The following is a 14,088-nucleotide window of genomic DNA, read 5'->3' as shown; positions in this document are numbered from 1 at the left end:
ATCATCTGTGTCTCTCATTACATAACTTTTAGAAAACCTGTTAGCATATTACCTCAGCATGTGGAAATGGTAAACTGCAATAGCAAGATGTCACAGGGAGGGTTAAAATGGAATTAGATTACCAAGGACCACTGTCAGCCTTACTGCCTGCAGCAGTTCTTTCACACCTCTGCTACTGGATACAGCATTTTTGGCTGTGAGCTCAAGGCAGATTTTGTTTACCCTAGTGAATGGAATGACCTTAATTTCTGTCAGCATCCCTAAAGTAGTTCCAGATTTATTCTGAAGCAAGGGGAGATCCTAACTTTTTGAACACAAATGAATTTACTACATCCTGGGAGTTTTCAAATATGACACATCCATCAGTTTTCCTTTCTGACTAACATTTGGCAAAAATGTAACTGTCAAAACTTTTTAATTCACATCAAATTGTTTGTTGTTTGTTCCAAGCCACATTTTAAATGTCAGCGAAAAAGTTTCCACACAGCTGTTGTGGGCTCAAACACATAGCTACCCTATGACCTGCACCCAAGAACAGCTCTGGAGCTTGAAGAAGTGTAAATCCACCGAGTCGAGGGTGTGAAAACACAGCTGGGCCCAGGAGCTTCTGCTGCAGCAGTAAACCCCACTTTGCCCCTCTACACATCCCTCTAGCCTGAAAGTCTTTCGAGGTGAAATCACGAGCTCTCCTTCTCAATGCAGTTCTTTCTTGGCATTAAAGATCCCTCTGAAGCAAGGACAGTTTAGCATATTTTCCCTGCCTGCCCATCAAGCTCTTAAAAAATTAAGTTATTAATCATCTGAACATTCACCTCTACTGCGCTAAGGCTTTCTGGCCAGAAAGTCCCATAGGTGGTTATTTCAAATATGACTCTGCTTCCATTGAAGACTTTTGAATTAAAAATATCTGAAGTATGGACAAACGCACCTTGTGATAATTACCGCCTAGCACTATACTTTAAAAGCACTCAGCTGAGCTTTTAGTTTATATTTCACTAATTTGCTTACTTGGTACAAAAAACAAAATCCACAAACCCCACACTCATCATGTAGTTCATCTGAGGTCTACGTGTACAGCAAAGCATTGCTTGCAAGGAGGAAGAGAAGTTTGCAGCAAAATTGTTTTGTAACAGATGTATCAATGGAAAAAGTTAGTAACTGGGAGTGTTCTCTCTTTCCCTGTCTCGCAGTTGCTATTAGCGCTGGTCTTTAGGGTGTAGCTTTCCTCTTGGGCTTCTGTGTTTGTTTTACGTATTGCTTTCCTCTTCCTTTTGGTCAGGAGCTTTTTTATGATCAGGCAAGATAATACTGAGCAGCAGCACCGAATCCACAGGACAAAATGAGCCTTTGCTTGAAATATCCAAGAGACAAATGGAGGTAAGTAGAAACAAATAAATTAAGCTGTTTGGGCTGGGGAATTGCTGTCAGTTTATTATTCGGAGGTTACTAATAACTAGTACACTGGATTTATTTTGGTTCACTGTGCCCCCCCACCCCCCTCCTCCCCATCTGACTGCAATGTTAAGAATTTAACTGAAGTCCAGGATGGAAATATACTGAAGTTTTAATTGTGTTCAGGCCTTTGGAAAGGATTACAGAGTTGGTTGGGACCTTTAAGCAGCATTTCCTAGGCCTTTGTGGCAGACTTTAAACACATTTCCCCTTCTCCTTTTTCCCTGCCTTGTAAAGCATCTCTGTATTTCTCATCACCGTGCACACTATACCTAATCAGGGAGTTTTTATTCTGCTCCTATTATGTGCCTGTAATTCATATATATTACAGAGGTTATATTTGCTCAGCTGTATTGAATCCTGTTATAAACGCAGGGTCCAGAGGGCAGTTTCTGGATGCACAATGAATGTCTGTAACTAATAAAATATAGCACCTGTGCTGCTGGAAGTATCAATGTGAAGCCAGAGTTGACAGGGCAAGCGATCCCACTTCATAATCCTGTAATGTTGGTTCAGTTTGGCGGTACCAGCATCAAGGAGATACTCAGAGCTAAGCTGGGCTTGGAGATAAACTGAAAATGGTGTCTTTAAAGGAAAACCTCTCAGTACAGGATTTGATGACATGCAGATCTTTTACTCATGGTGTGTCATATCTGGCATTTAAGTAGATGAAAATACTCTTATTTATTGTGTTGTACAAAGGTGAATGTTTCACTTTAGAGAAAAAAAGGGTACATGTCCAAACAAGTCTCCACATGTGTGTCAAGAGCAGGCAATAAAAGACTACATCTTCCTAACACCCCTTTTCTCAGTTTTTTTAAATTATGTTTTAAGAAACTTGAAATTTTCAGCAATGGAAGGTTTTTTTCTGTACTGTTCAAGGAATACGTCTAATCTCAAACATTAAGTTACATTAGTTTTGCATGCACACCTGTGGTATGGTTTTGATCTCCAACTGCATTATCGTGTTTTTTATAGCCAGGTTCTAGACTCAATAGCTATTAAAGGAATCATTGTTTACTGTTTGCTGATCGTTGAATCTTATGTCTGTTTAAAAGTTTTCTAGGAAAATATTGATGGCAAACAATTGCAAGTCAGAGACCACAAAGTTAATTCACATAAGAAATAGAATGAACATTTTCCCAAAATATTTTGTTGAATCTACAAACTTTTTGATAGTTTCTTCTTCTATTCACATCGACCAGACACTGTGCTCCCTCATGTTGTGAAGTACCAGAAAACAGAGTTTCATTTTGGTGCATGAAGGGTATTGTAATTAATCAGAGGACATTAGCACTGCAAGGGTGTTAGAGGGGGACAACCTTGAATTGTGGACATATTGATTATCTTTCTGATGGTCATTACCTCTGGATCCTCCCATTCTCCTCCCACCTGACCTCCTCTCCCCAGCAGACCCAAAGCTCCTTAGGGCAGGGACCTTCCCTAACTGGGTGTCCATACAGTGCTTGCAAGAGGCTTGCTTGCTTATTTACACAGCAGCAAAGCACAGATAATAATTCAAATGTGCTGGCTTTATTCATCCCTTTCAGTGGCAAAATTTCACTAAGTTGACGGAAGATTTCACATGGCAGTACCAGACCTCAAAATACGACTGTTAGTTCTTTGCTTTCAGGAAAACACTGAGTTAAACTGCATTTATGTTGACAAATCTATGCCCAGAGAGCTGAGTCACCCTGCTCAAAGCAGCAGCTATGCTCCTTTGAACATTTTCTTTTCCAAAGTACATCCTTGCTCTTCCACCAAGGCCTGCAGTATGCTTCTTGCTGCCGATGTTTGCTTTTCATACACTGCACTGAGGCAAAAACAGAGGCAGGCTTCCAAGCTGTCAGACTGGCAGCAAGGGAAGAGAGGAAGTCCTGTGACAGGAACAAACTCAGAATACAGGCCTGGGTTATGTTTATAACCTTGAACCACTGATACAGACAAAGAAAAGTGGATGTAGGATCATTAGTAACCCATACAGTTATTTTCACAGCCTGATTTTAAACTCATTTATGGCAGTGAGTATTTCTACTGGCTTTTCAGCTTCTCTTTTGGCACAGCTTGAAATGCTGCCCACAGCTGGAGTATAGCCTGAAGGGACAGGTTTTGGATGCATGGAAATGACGTGGTGCAGTCATCAAAACCACATTTTGGTGCACCCTCTCTCCTGCGCTCAGCTAGAGCACAGACCTCAGATTTCTGCTGTGAGCCGTTCATACTAAGTCCGTCTGCTCCTCACATTTTGCCCTGAGTTATTCTAGCTGTATTTCTAAAATAAAAAGGAAGAACCATGCTAACTGTAGAATCTGGAGGCTAAGAAAATAATATGCAAAGAAGAGTACACAAAACAATATCCACCTGTACAATGAAAGTGTGCTGGGGGCCAGAGGTCAATATAGAGAAAGAAACACTAGAGCTGTCCAGCACAATACATGATAGCCACAGAAAGATTGAAAAATAAAATAAAACTGCTTTGAAATCTCTCAAGTAGAATACACTGCAGAAGAGATGACTGGTCCCAAAGAAAGCTGTCAGAATGGCGTAGAGAAGTCACCAGGCAAATTTAAACAAGAGAGATCTTAAAATCAGGGAAGAAGTATTCTGAAATGTCAGAAACTAAAACATTTTCAAAAGAAAAACACTGGGAATGGGCAAAAACTGCATTTGAAAATCTTCCATCCAGTTGTCTACTAACCACGGCTGGATATTTTGACAGCCATTTAATTTCTGTCTCAAGATCATTTAAAAAAAAAAAGTTTGCTTTCCCATCCCCTCAATTAGAGAAAAATCATTCGATCTTTTTATGTTGAGAGTTGGTTGATGAATGTCATATCATGTATCACTGCTGCTCAATCTAACAGGAATCAAAGCAGAGATTTTGAAAGGCAAGTGTCTTTGAACTGCTAATTATGCTTAACAAAGAAAGTGTTTCAGTTGTTGTTTCCTAATGAAATTTCTGCTTTTACTTAAAAGGTTTTTCTGCCACGTTATTTCTGGACAGTACAAAGCTAGGTTGAAACCAACAGTTTCCTGTGAAGTACATAGATTTAGAAAAAAAATATTTAAAACAAAAATAGTACAACTCAGAAGGTGCCTAAATGGTGATGTTGAAGAGTTGATTCTCTTAATCAGTAAATGAGAGGGCATTTGGAGACACTGCCATGCAGCAGAGCCTGGGATTAGCTCTAAATTACCTCTGCTGTGAAAAAACCTTTCCACTATTTTATTTCATCCATTTGCAAACATTATTTCTTTACATCCACTTACAGTCCTTACAAGAGTGTTTAGAAGTTCAATTAGTTTGACTAGGATTAAGATGTGGACATTTGATATTTAAAAAAACATCCACAATGTGCTGTTACTCTAGAACTGACTAGTTTGAATACCATAAGGGTGCCAGCTTTATAGCAATGTAGGATGCTGGGTTGCAGGAAGCAATTTTGTGCCATTCCCAATAGGTGCTGGAGTGAGGAAACTTGAGCTGAAGTGTGGCAGCATTCTAATGGCTATAGTGTTGAGCCTCAGAGTGGGCTTTTTTGTGAATAACTTTGGTCCCCTCCATAAAACGTGTGCCGAAGGATGAAGGTAGAAGGAAAAGAAGAGGAGGATGCACCAAACACAGAGTTCAATCCATTTTGCCTTATGGCTTACGTAAACAAAGAAAGAGATGAGTAATTACAGTGAAATAACTAACAGGGTACTACACAAGAGTTTCACATTATATGACTGGGAAATAGAGAAACAATGAAAGACGCGTGAAAGCAAAAGTAACTTTCCTGTAAACTATGAAATTTTGTAGCTTGAGAGAGGCTGAAGACAGTTGAAAAAAGTGCAGATGAGACATATAAAGGGTTATGGCCATGATTCATCGCTGTACAGATTGAACAGCCCTGGTATCTTAATTAAAGCGAGCCGTCAGTGTGACAGCAACGTCCTCTGCTAGGATATGTACTCTGGCCTGTGTAGGCTGGAAGCAAACACTCTTATCCCTGTCATACTGCAGACTCTGTTAGAGAACTGTAGTTCTTCACAATTAAGGTCTTAAAGGCAACTGCATAAGCACATTAGACAAAAATTACTATCTAGCCAAAATTCATCCATGCAGATTTCCATACAATCTTACAGGCAAAAATTAGCATGTATCTTCAGTTTTCCAATGTTGAGATCTTCATGTCCCTAAAGGATCGATGTGTTTCCTTGGTGCATTAGTAAACCACACAGATACTTTAGCAGTGGTTGTGTTACAGCTCAGATTAACCTCACAGAGAGAATCTATTAGCTGAACAGTTGTATTTTTCATTAAGCACATCTTTTACTTTTTAACTAATTGTGGGCAATTTTGGAATCCCCATCACTGATGGTTTTTGAAAACAGCTTAGACAAACCAGGAGGAAGTGGTGGAGGTAAAGCTGAACCTGCTATGGGGCAGCAGATGGACTGGGTGACCTTAAAGGGGCCTCCCAATCTCCATTTTGTTATTTCTCTAATTTAATGCTTCTGTTTCGCTAACTAGACAGCTGGCCCTGTATTAGTCAACAAATAACAGAAACTATGTAGGATGTCTTAGATGAGGCCAGTTTCAATGTTTGCTTTTATTTTATTAACAGTTACCCAGCTCTGGAGAAGAGTTAGCAGGCTACATGCACAGCCAATCTCTGTGTTTTCAGACAACTGAAAAGATGAAATCTTTCCCAGAAAAGAAATGTGCAAGCAAACACTAACAATTTTACAGCTTTAGAAAATACCCAGTTGCCTACATTAGTCTGAGATAACGCTTGAGTGACATGCATTCCTCCACTGTATTTGGATTATCACAATATTAATTTTTAAATGAGGGAATGGATTTCAGCTGTGTGTTTGGAGGCAGAAGTTCTAAAACCTAGGATAAAAAATGGCATTTTCTGACCTTATCCTCCAGCTGAGCCCCGAGAACTTTGATCTCATGTCAGTGTTCAAGCATAACCCAGGCTAATGCAGTTAACCCTGAATTTCTGCCAGTATCCTGGTCCTGTCTGTTTGCAGTCTTTTGAGGTCACCAGTTTCAGGTGGGTGGATGATTTAGAAATGATGCAGCATTTGTCTGTGTGTTCCTCGTGTCGCTGGGGAAAGGAGCAAAGGCCTTGCTGTACTGTAGAGGTAACACCACTGGTTCTGCTCTCACCTATGCTAGGTGAAATCAGCAGCAGCACAGGCTCCACTGACTTCAGTGGCAGGGGAATGGCTTCTTTCAAAAGCTGCCCCTCAGCAGAAACATTAAGCCATAAAGCAGCGATTCAGTTTGTCCAAACCTGATTACTTTCCTGGCACCTCTGGCAGACATTTAGAGCGCTGCTTTCCCTGCTCTGTCCAAGGGATGTGCAGACAGCAGCCTGGGGACCCCTCCTCCTCCTCCAAAGCCTTGCTTCAAGTTGGAGCAATGATTTCAGCTTGGCTACCAGCTCTGTGGTCTCAAGAGACAAAATTTCATATAAACCCATGCTGATGGTTTGGTTGTTGTGGGGATTTTAGTATTTTATTCTACACCTAAACTTTGTACCACCTGAAATACAAAAGGGTTGATTTGCATTTTAAAAAGGTATTTGCTTTAAAAATCTGAATCAGATGGAAATTCAAAACAAAGTTTGAACCTGAGTAAATTGCATCTTGCAATTACATCAAGAGCTTGAAGAGCTACTTCAGTGCCCTGCTCAAGCAAGGTCCAAGTGAATACCACAAAAACACCACAAAGACAAAGTTAAGTCCACCCTGCTACACAAGAACAACCATATCCTTTCAGTCCCTTGTCCTGGGGTGTAGCTATGCCACAGAGACACCAGCTTCCAACCAGGTAGCTTAGGAGGGCATCAACATGTTCCAATCATACCACAGCTTTGCTTTTTACCCAGCTTACCAGACTGCACATCGTGCTGCTGCAAAACCTAGCGTCAAACCCCCACGTGTTGGTCTGCTAAACAACAGAGGATACAAAATGTTTATTATTTTCAAGTGCACTAACAGAATAGCCAGACATTTGGGGGACAGATTTACCGTGGATCTGGGCTAGTTCTGCAAATGCAGGTCATGCTGCCTCTGAAATAACTCTGTTCCTGTCCTGAGTGTATCAAACATGCCAGTTTTGCATTCCTTTTCACAGATGTGCTATTCATTTTGGCAGAAACACAACAGGTTTCAGTGCCGTTGAATGCTGTCTATTACATATGCATCTAATACTTTCAGGAGTTTTGTTAAGATATTGAAAGGTCTGGGTTTAGAGCTGTCTATCACAAAGCAAATAATCTTGAAAACATGTGTATTTGAGCAAGAACAGCCAAGTCCTTGTCTGGCAAGGGAACTTCGATTCCCACAGCAGTCTTTCTCCAAATTTAAAGTCTCGGTTGTACACATGGGAAACTTAACATTTATCCAAGTCAGAAAATACCTGGATTTTAGTTCTTTCACTGTTAAGAAACATGTACAGCTACTCTTGTTATTTTAGAGGAGTTTGATTGTTGTTTGTTGTTTGATTTTTTTTTTAAATCATGCCCTGGTCTCTTTTTAAAACAAATTTCTTGAAAGCCTCTTATTTTTGGAGCTTAGGAAACATAATGAATTGAAACCTGTGAATGCAATTCAGTTCAGATTCACGTGTTGAGTCATGAGTCCCTCTCAAGTATGTGCAGGAATCAAATCATGTCCATGTAAGGGGATTGGCAGTACCTTTGGAAATATCTGTCATCTTTCCCAGTTTGCACTCATGAGCCATACTTCCAGCTGACATTTTTGTAAAAGCAAGTAAATGTTTTATCTGCAGGTATCAGATATAGTCTCAGTAACTATCCCTGTATCTATGTGCTGCTGCGTAGAATAGGAAGGGAAGCTCTGAAATTCATTAAGTGGTTTGTGTCTTATGCTGTTAAGATTCACAGCACTATTGGAAGATCCTTTTCTCTCTCTCATCTTTTACCTAGCACCAAATGAAGACAAAGAAGTGGTTCATACAGTTCCCTGTATCTGCTCTTTCATCAAACCTGTGCAGCATTTTCAAAATCAACACCAATATACTATCAGTTATCATTAAACTGTTTTTCATTGTCCAAGCTGATGAGGTGATCAGAACTGAACTGTTTCAGGTGCTGATGGCTCAGCCATGCACACTGAATATCACTGCCTTCCCAGGAGCCCCAGCCCTTGCTGATGCCCCTTCTACCATGCCCTCAGATCTGCCACTGAGCTCCCGCTGACTGTGAAGAGTTCACTTTGCCTCCTGGAGTATATTTCTGACTCATCCTTTGCCTCCTTTTACCCATTTGAAGTGTATGCTTGTGCCACGTAACTGCATGAGCTGTACAGCTCCAGGGAACCAGTTAGTAACTGCTTCATGTCGTGCTGGAGGTATATATAATCTTTGCAGTCTTATCACCAAGCTAGCCAGACACATATCTCTGTTCCACCCACCCCTCACCCCCCTAATATTAATCAGGTGCACGTTATTACATGTTTTGTTAAGCCATGAGTACAACAGCAATATTAGCAGCCCCCAGTACAACCATCAATCCTAATCTAAAGCGTAAATAGCACTCAGGCAGGACAGGTTTTCAAGTTTTCAGGTTTTGATGGCCGCTTGAGTTTCCAGGTTCTGGTAGGGAAAAGGCGTTGAAAACACATTTGTAACAATTTATAATCTGCTTTTGTGGATTCAGATAGGTCAGATAAACATCTGAGCACATTTGTCAAGGAAAACAAACTACTATTCTGAACAGCTGGAGATTTAGCCATCCCCAGAGCAAAGTCCATCAAACCTAGAGATGTGGCAAACTGCCAGACAGCTGCATGTGTGTCATTTTGATGGTCACACAGGAATGCCCTCAGGGCAGGAGAGGATTAATGATAACTCTTTCAAACCCCAAGTGCCTCAATTTTGAGCTTCCCATGGCAGCGTATTTCTTCTTCCATTTTCACTTTGTTCTTAAAGCTTTGCTCTTCATTTAAACCCTCTAAGGAAACTCCTTGCAAGATAGATGTACATTACCCTTTCAGGAGAAAAAGAACTTCTTTCAAAAAAGCAAATACTGAGATCTATTTACTAATGCCCCTCATGTATATCTCCCTCTCTCATCTTCTCTAAATATTAGTTCAGAAAACAGCTTTCATTTATCACAATTTCATTGCCATAATCCAGATAGCACCAACTATTTCTATAGTGATGCTCTAATGCTAATTTGCAAGAGTGGAAGGTAATTTGCTATCCTAACGAATTACTTTTGTCCTTGGATGAAGCAGACGGCAAAGACAGTGCCCCTGGTTAATTGGAAACACTAGATAGATATCCATAATGTTCTATATGTGAAGTCTAGAGTTGGAAATGTTATTAACATTCAATTTAACTCCTATAAAACTTAAACGAAAGCCTTATGCTCATTCCCAAGCAGAAACCTTCTTGGAAATAGCTTGATGTGGTGTTTTGAAAGATGTCAAAAGATCACCTTTCCATAATGACCAGGGAGATATGGATCCAAATAATGATGTCTGGGTATTTATATGAATGAAACTTCTTAGAGCTGCCAATCACAGCTAATAATATACAATACACATAAAGCTTATAGAATCAGAAACACACTTCACTTACTCTGAATATGTCCATGAAGGTGGATAGAACAAGGCCTAAATCCAAGTCCAGCTGTCTAACATAAGGCTTAGGAGCCACTGTGTGATATAGAAGATTTGGTGGACAGAATCCTTAACTACAGTTAAAACCACTTATGAATTTGTAGTGTACAGACAAGCTTGCTGATGGTAATGTACACAATACAGCAGCCAATCTAAGTAATCTAAGTGCTATTTCTATATCCCCTTCCTCCTTCTCTAAAGGAGGGATTTAGGAGTAAAAGAGTGGATGTAAAAGATTTAGTTTTGGTCATGAAGTCTGATTCAGGTACAGAACATGATCACTATGGTTCAGATTTCTTACCTGGGGATTATCCCTATTCCTTCCAGCCTTCACTGGTGTCTGTGGAGATGACAAAGGTTATTACCTCTCAAAAAAATCTTGCAAGTACGTCCCAGGCTAGGCAATCACACTCTGCCTTGAACTAGGTCATGAAGCTAGAGGTGCTTAGGCAGAGCTGATAGATCATCCTTGACTACCAGAAAGAAGGTAACATTTGGAAAAAAAAGACTCCTGTTGAGTTTGAGAAGTAAGTTTATCTACAGACCATGGTGTGACAAGAGTACCATTCATCCAGGCTCTGCAGTGGTTAATCAGTGGGGGCACTGGATGCAGGACCAGAGACATGGAGACAAAACAACTGGACCACTCAGAGCTCTGCCAAGGCTTGAAGTGCAGCTTTCATATAATCATAGAATCGTTTGTGTTGAAAGGGACCTTTAAAAGTCATCTAGTCCAACACCCCTGGCAATAAGCAGGGACATCTTCAACCAGAGCAGGTTGTTCAGAGGCCAGTCCAAATTGACCTCGAGCGTTTCCAGGGATGGGACGTCTATAGCCTCCTAGGCAACCTGTTTCAGTGTTTCACTACCCTCATTATAAAAAAAAATTTCTTCCTTATATGTAGTCTAAACCTACCCTCTTTCAGTTTAAAGCTATTACCCCTTTTCCTATTGCTACAGGCCCTATTAAAAAGATGTTTCTTATAAGCCTCTTTTAAGTACTGAGATATTGCAGCAAGGCCTCCACGGACTCTTCTCCAGGCTGAACAACCCCAGTTCTCTCAGCCTTTCCTCAGCTTTGCTTGTCATGCTCTCATCAGGACCAAACAAGATGTTCTCTGCCTGTGAACCGTAGAGCATGGTGAGCAGCACAGTGTGCAGAGCCAGACCAGAAGCATGAAAGCTGTATCTGCCAACATATACGCAGGAACTGTTGTACCCACAGCTGAGTTCAGTACAAATATTATTTGTGGGGAACAAAAAGGGATCAGCATCTAACAACTGGTTCTTGTTAGAGTCACCTTCAGACTAGTTGGGCACAGTCCTACTTAATCTGCTTGTATTTCCAGAGCACTGATCACCATGTATCTTTGTATCATGGCCATCCATCACACCACTAGTTCCCCATCTAAATACTGCCAGCAGCCCTGTGAGTAGCCCAGTGCTGACACTCCCTTCTTCTCCCTCTGCATCTTATTATTTAAGTTGCTGCTGACAAAGAAAACATAAGTGGCTGTGTCCACAGTGACATTAGCAGAACTGTCAGCTTAATCAATACTGAGCCTTCTCCCCCTCATTCCCACTTCCCTGCTGCTCCTTTTTGAGGCAGCAGAAGAGCCCCATAAACTAACTTTGCCTAGTTATCCAGAAATACTGCTCATTTCCAGGAAGACTTTGGTATCCTGACTATTCAGCATGCTATGCCCCTCTTAGCCACCCAATGTCCACCAAGTAGAGCTATTGCCATGGTTCCTGGAGCCCATGCTTGTTCCCTGGTCAGTGGGAGTGTCTCTGGCAGCAGGCAGGCAGAGCCTACTCTCTGCAGATTAATCAGCATGGGAAAACATGATTACAATTACACTAAGGCACAGCAGGTCACCAGAAAGGTTGAGTGCTTTGGGAGAGATTCTTCTGCAAAGAAGTAAACTTGTTGAAAGATTTCCCCAAAACTTTGCAACCTAGGATGTTTGTAAATAGTCCTCTTCCATTTAACCATATCTGCTTTTTTCTATTTGGAAAGGATCAGGTAAACCTACACTGCAACTCAGCTCTATTCATCTCACTTATTGTCACCCGAGCCATTACTGAGCGACAGCGCTGCCTGTAGAGGGGAACGCAGCTGCAGATGATACTTCCTATTGCCAGCTGCAGAGGATTTACCATGAGGTGATTCGCCTGGACTCCAGGTGCCCCATTAAGTCAGGCAGAACTGGCAGACAGACAGAAGTGGGTACAGAGCAGCAGCTACCACTGCTGCCTTGCACTGTCCTCAGGACTGCAGTAGGACAGGAAATAAAATTAACCTCTCTGCCTTGTCTCAGCAGCATACCCTTGCCTTTTGATAATACACTGGTCATCAGCAATTTATAGAGGAAGCTTGTTAGGTATTTTTGTTTGTGTAGGGTTGGTTTTTTTCATATTTATGTTTTATGTTTTCATAAATTATATTTTTATGTTTTCATTATATTTCATTATATGTTTATGTTTTTCATTATATTTTATGTTTTTATAAATGGAGGGGAAGGAGTCCCTCTTCAGTCCACCAGACAGACACACCAATTTGCAATGTGCCTTGTTCGATACAGTATGTCAGTAAGCAAAAACTAGATTTTATGTGACAAAGCATTAATGATGTAATTGGAGAGGAAGCACCATAGCAAAGACAGAAGTTCTTGAAAAACTGGTATTCAAAAAAGTTTCAGGATCCAGAAATGTCCTTCTCCATCTTATGCCCTGCAAGTCTGGTGTGTGGATGTTTGCACGCCCTCGTATATCTCTCACCATGCCCATACCACTTGTCAACTCATTGCAGTTCTTGGCCTGTCAAGATCACTCTCTCCTGTTGTCATCTGACATTCCCTAGAATTGTCTGGAAGGGGAAGTCTGGAGTGCAGTTGCTCTGCTGCAGCATCATTCAGCCACAGGGCCTGAAGAGACAGTGCAGGCCACTTGCGTTGCCTCCTGGTCTCTCCTCCATCCAGCACATCTGAACCATAACCAAGGCACAGCATGTGCCAGGGACAGGAGCAGTCACGCTCTGGGGCTCAGCACACACTTTCCTGCAATTCCCCCCATCACAACATAGACCTGTCCTCACAGTACAGATGTGTTCTTCGTACTGATAATAGTAGGATTGTTACCTAGGAGCTTTCTCTCTTCCACTGTCAGGGTGTCACCATGTTCTTCTCTGACACAATCTTTGCAAAATAGTCAAGGAACATTTGAGTACCATGATGCTGCACACATTTCCCTAAAACTTTGAAGCTCTGAGAAAGAAAGGTTGGTGTCTTTCCTCCCATGACAAAAAAAAACCCCAAACCTCCAAGCAGCACTGCAGTGCTAACGGGATACTGAATTTCAGGAGCAGCAATTCCATCGGGTCAATATTCACACCAGTGTGGCTGTGGAGAGTTGGTTGTTTAGGATCGCTAGATTGCACAGCGATATGAACCTCATCAACTCTCTTTCTCAATTTTCAAATCTCATTGAAAAGCGTATCTTGTCTCCCCTGTCAGTACTGCTTAATTTTCCTCTTCCACTAAGCTATTATTTAATTCACTGGCAGTAGCCAGCACTGACAGGCAATGTAGTTCATAGGGCTGACCTGAGGCCACAGTTCAGAGCTGTAGGACTCTGACCCTAACAGTCTCACAAGCCTGGACAAAGCACTGTGTCCCATTTTCCCTATCTTGACATAAAAGTAATGGGTTTGCTCCCAAGATAGGCTGGAGTGATTATATTCTAGAAATACTCAATACTAAACACTTCCACAAGTCTATTTATCATGTTTATAGAGTAATGGTTTCCAGGAATAAGACATTAGAGAATAACCCTATAGTAACAGGGTTGGGCTGGAGTACAAGAGATCTGACTTCTGTTCCTGGCTCTTACACAGGTAACAGGAGAGACTCTAGGCAAGGGTTGGCCTTCTAGCCTCCACCCTTAGAATGGGAAATACAACCTTTCCCCCTCTGGGGGTTAAATCAT

General features: G+C 41.3%; 1 protein-coding gene across 5 annotated transcripts in view; it reads left to right on the top strand.

Annotated features, from left to right (window-relative positions):
- The first annotated feature begins 1,205 nt into the window (after window positions 1-1,205).
- Window positions 1,206-14,088, top strand: part of LOC138724841 (calcium-activated potassium channel subunit beta-2) — a 150,567-nt gene continuing 137,684 nt past the window's right edge. For 2 of the 5 annotated variants that reach the window (XM_069865168.1, XM_069865173.1), the window contains exon 1: window positions 1,209-1,377. In XM_069865168.1, coding sequence (XP_069721269.1) covers window positions 1,340-1,377 — 38 coding nt within the window. In that variant the 5' untranslated portion in view covers window positions 1,209-1,339. Of the gene's footprint in view, window positions 1,378-14,088 lie in introns of all 5 variants that reach the window. The other 3 variants (XM_069865172.1, XM_069865167.1, XM_069865171.1) reach the window with 2 other exon arrangements.

The sequence above is a fragment of the Phaenicophaeus curvirostris genome, chromosome 10 (assembly GCF_032191515.1).
Source record: "Phaenicophaeus curvirostris isolate KB17595 chromosome 10, BPBGC_Pcur_1.0, whole genome shotgun sequence".
NCBI lineage: Eukaryota > Metazoa > Chordata > Aves > Cuculiformes > Cuculidae > Phaenicophaeus > Phaenicophaeus curvirostris.
Note: the sequence above shows the minus strand (reverse complement) of the source record. Positions and strands in the feature narration are given on the sequence as shown.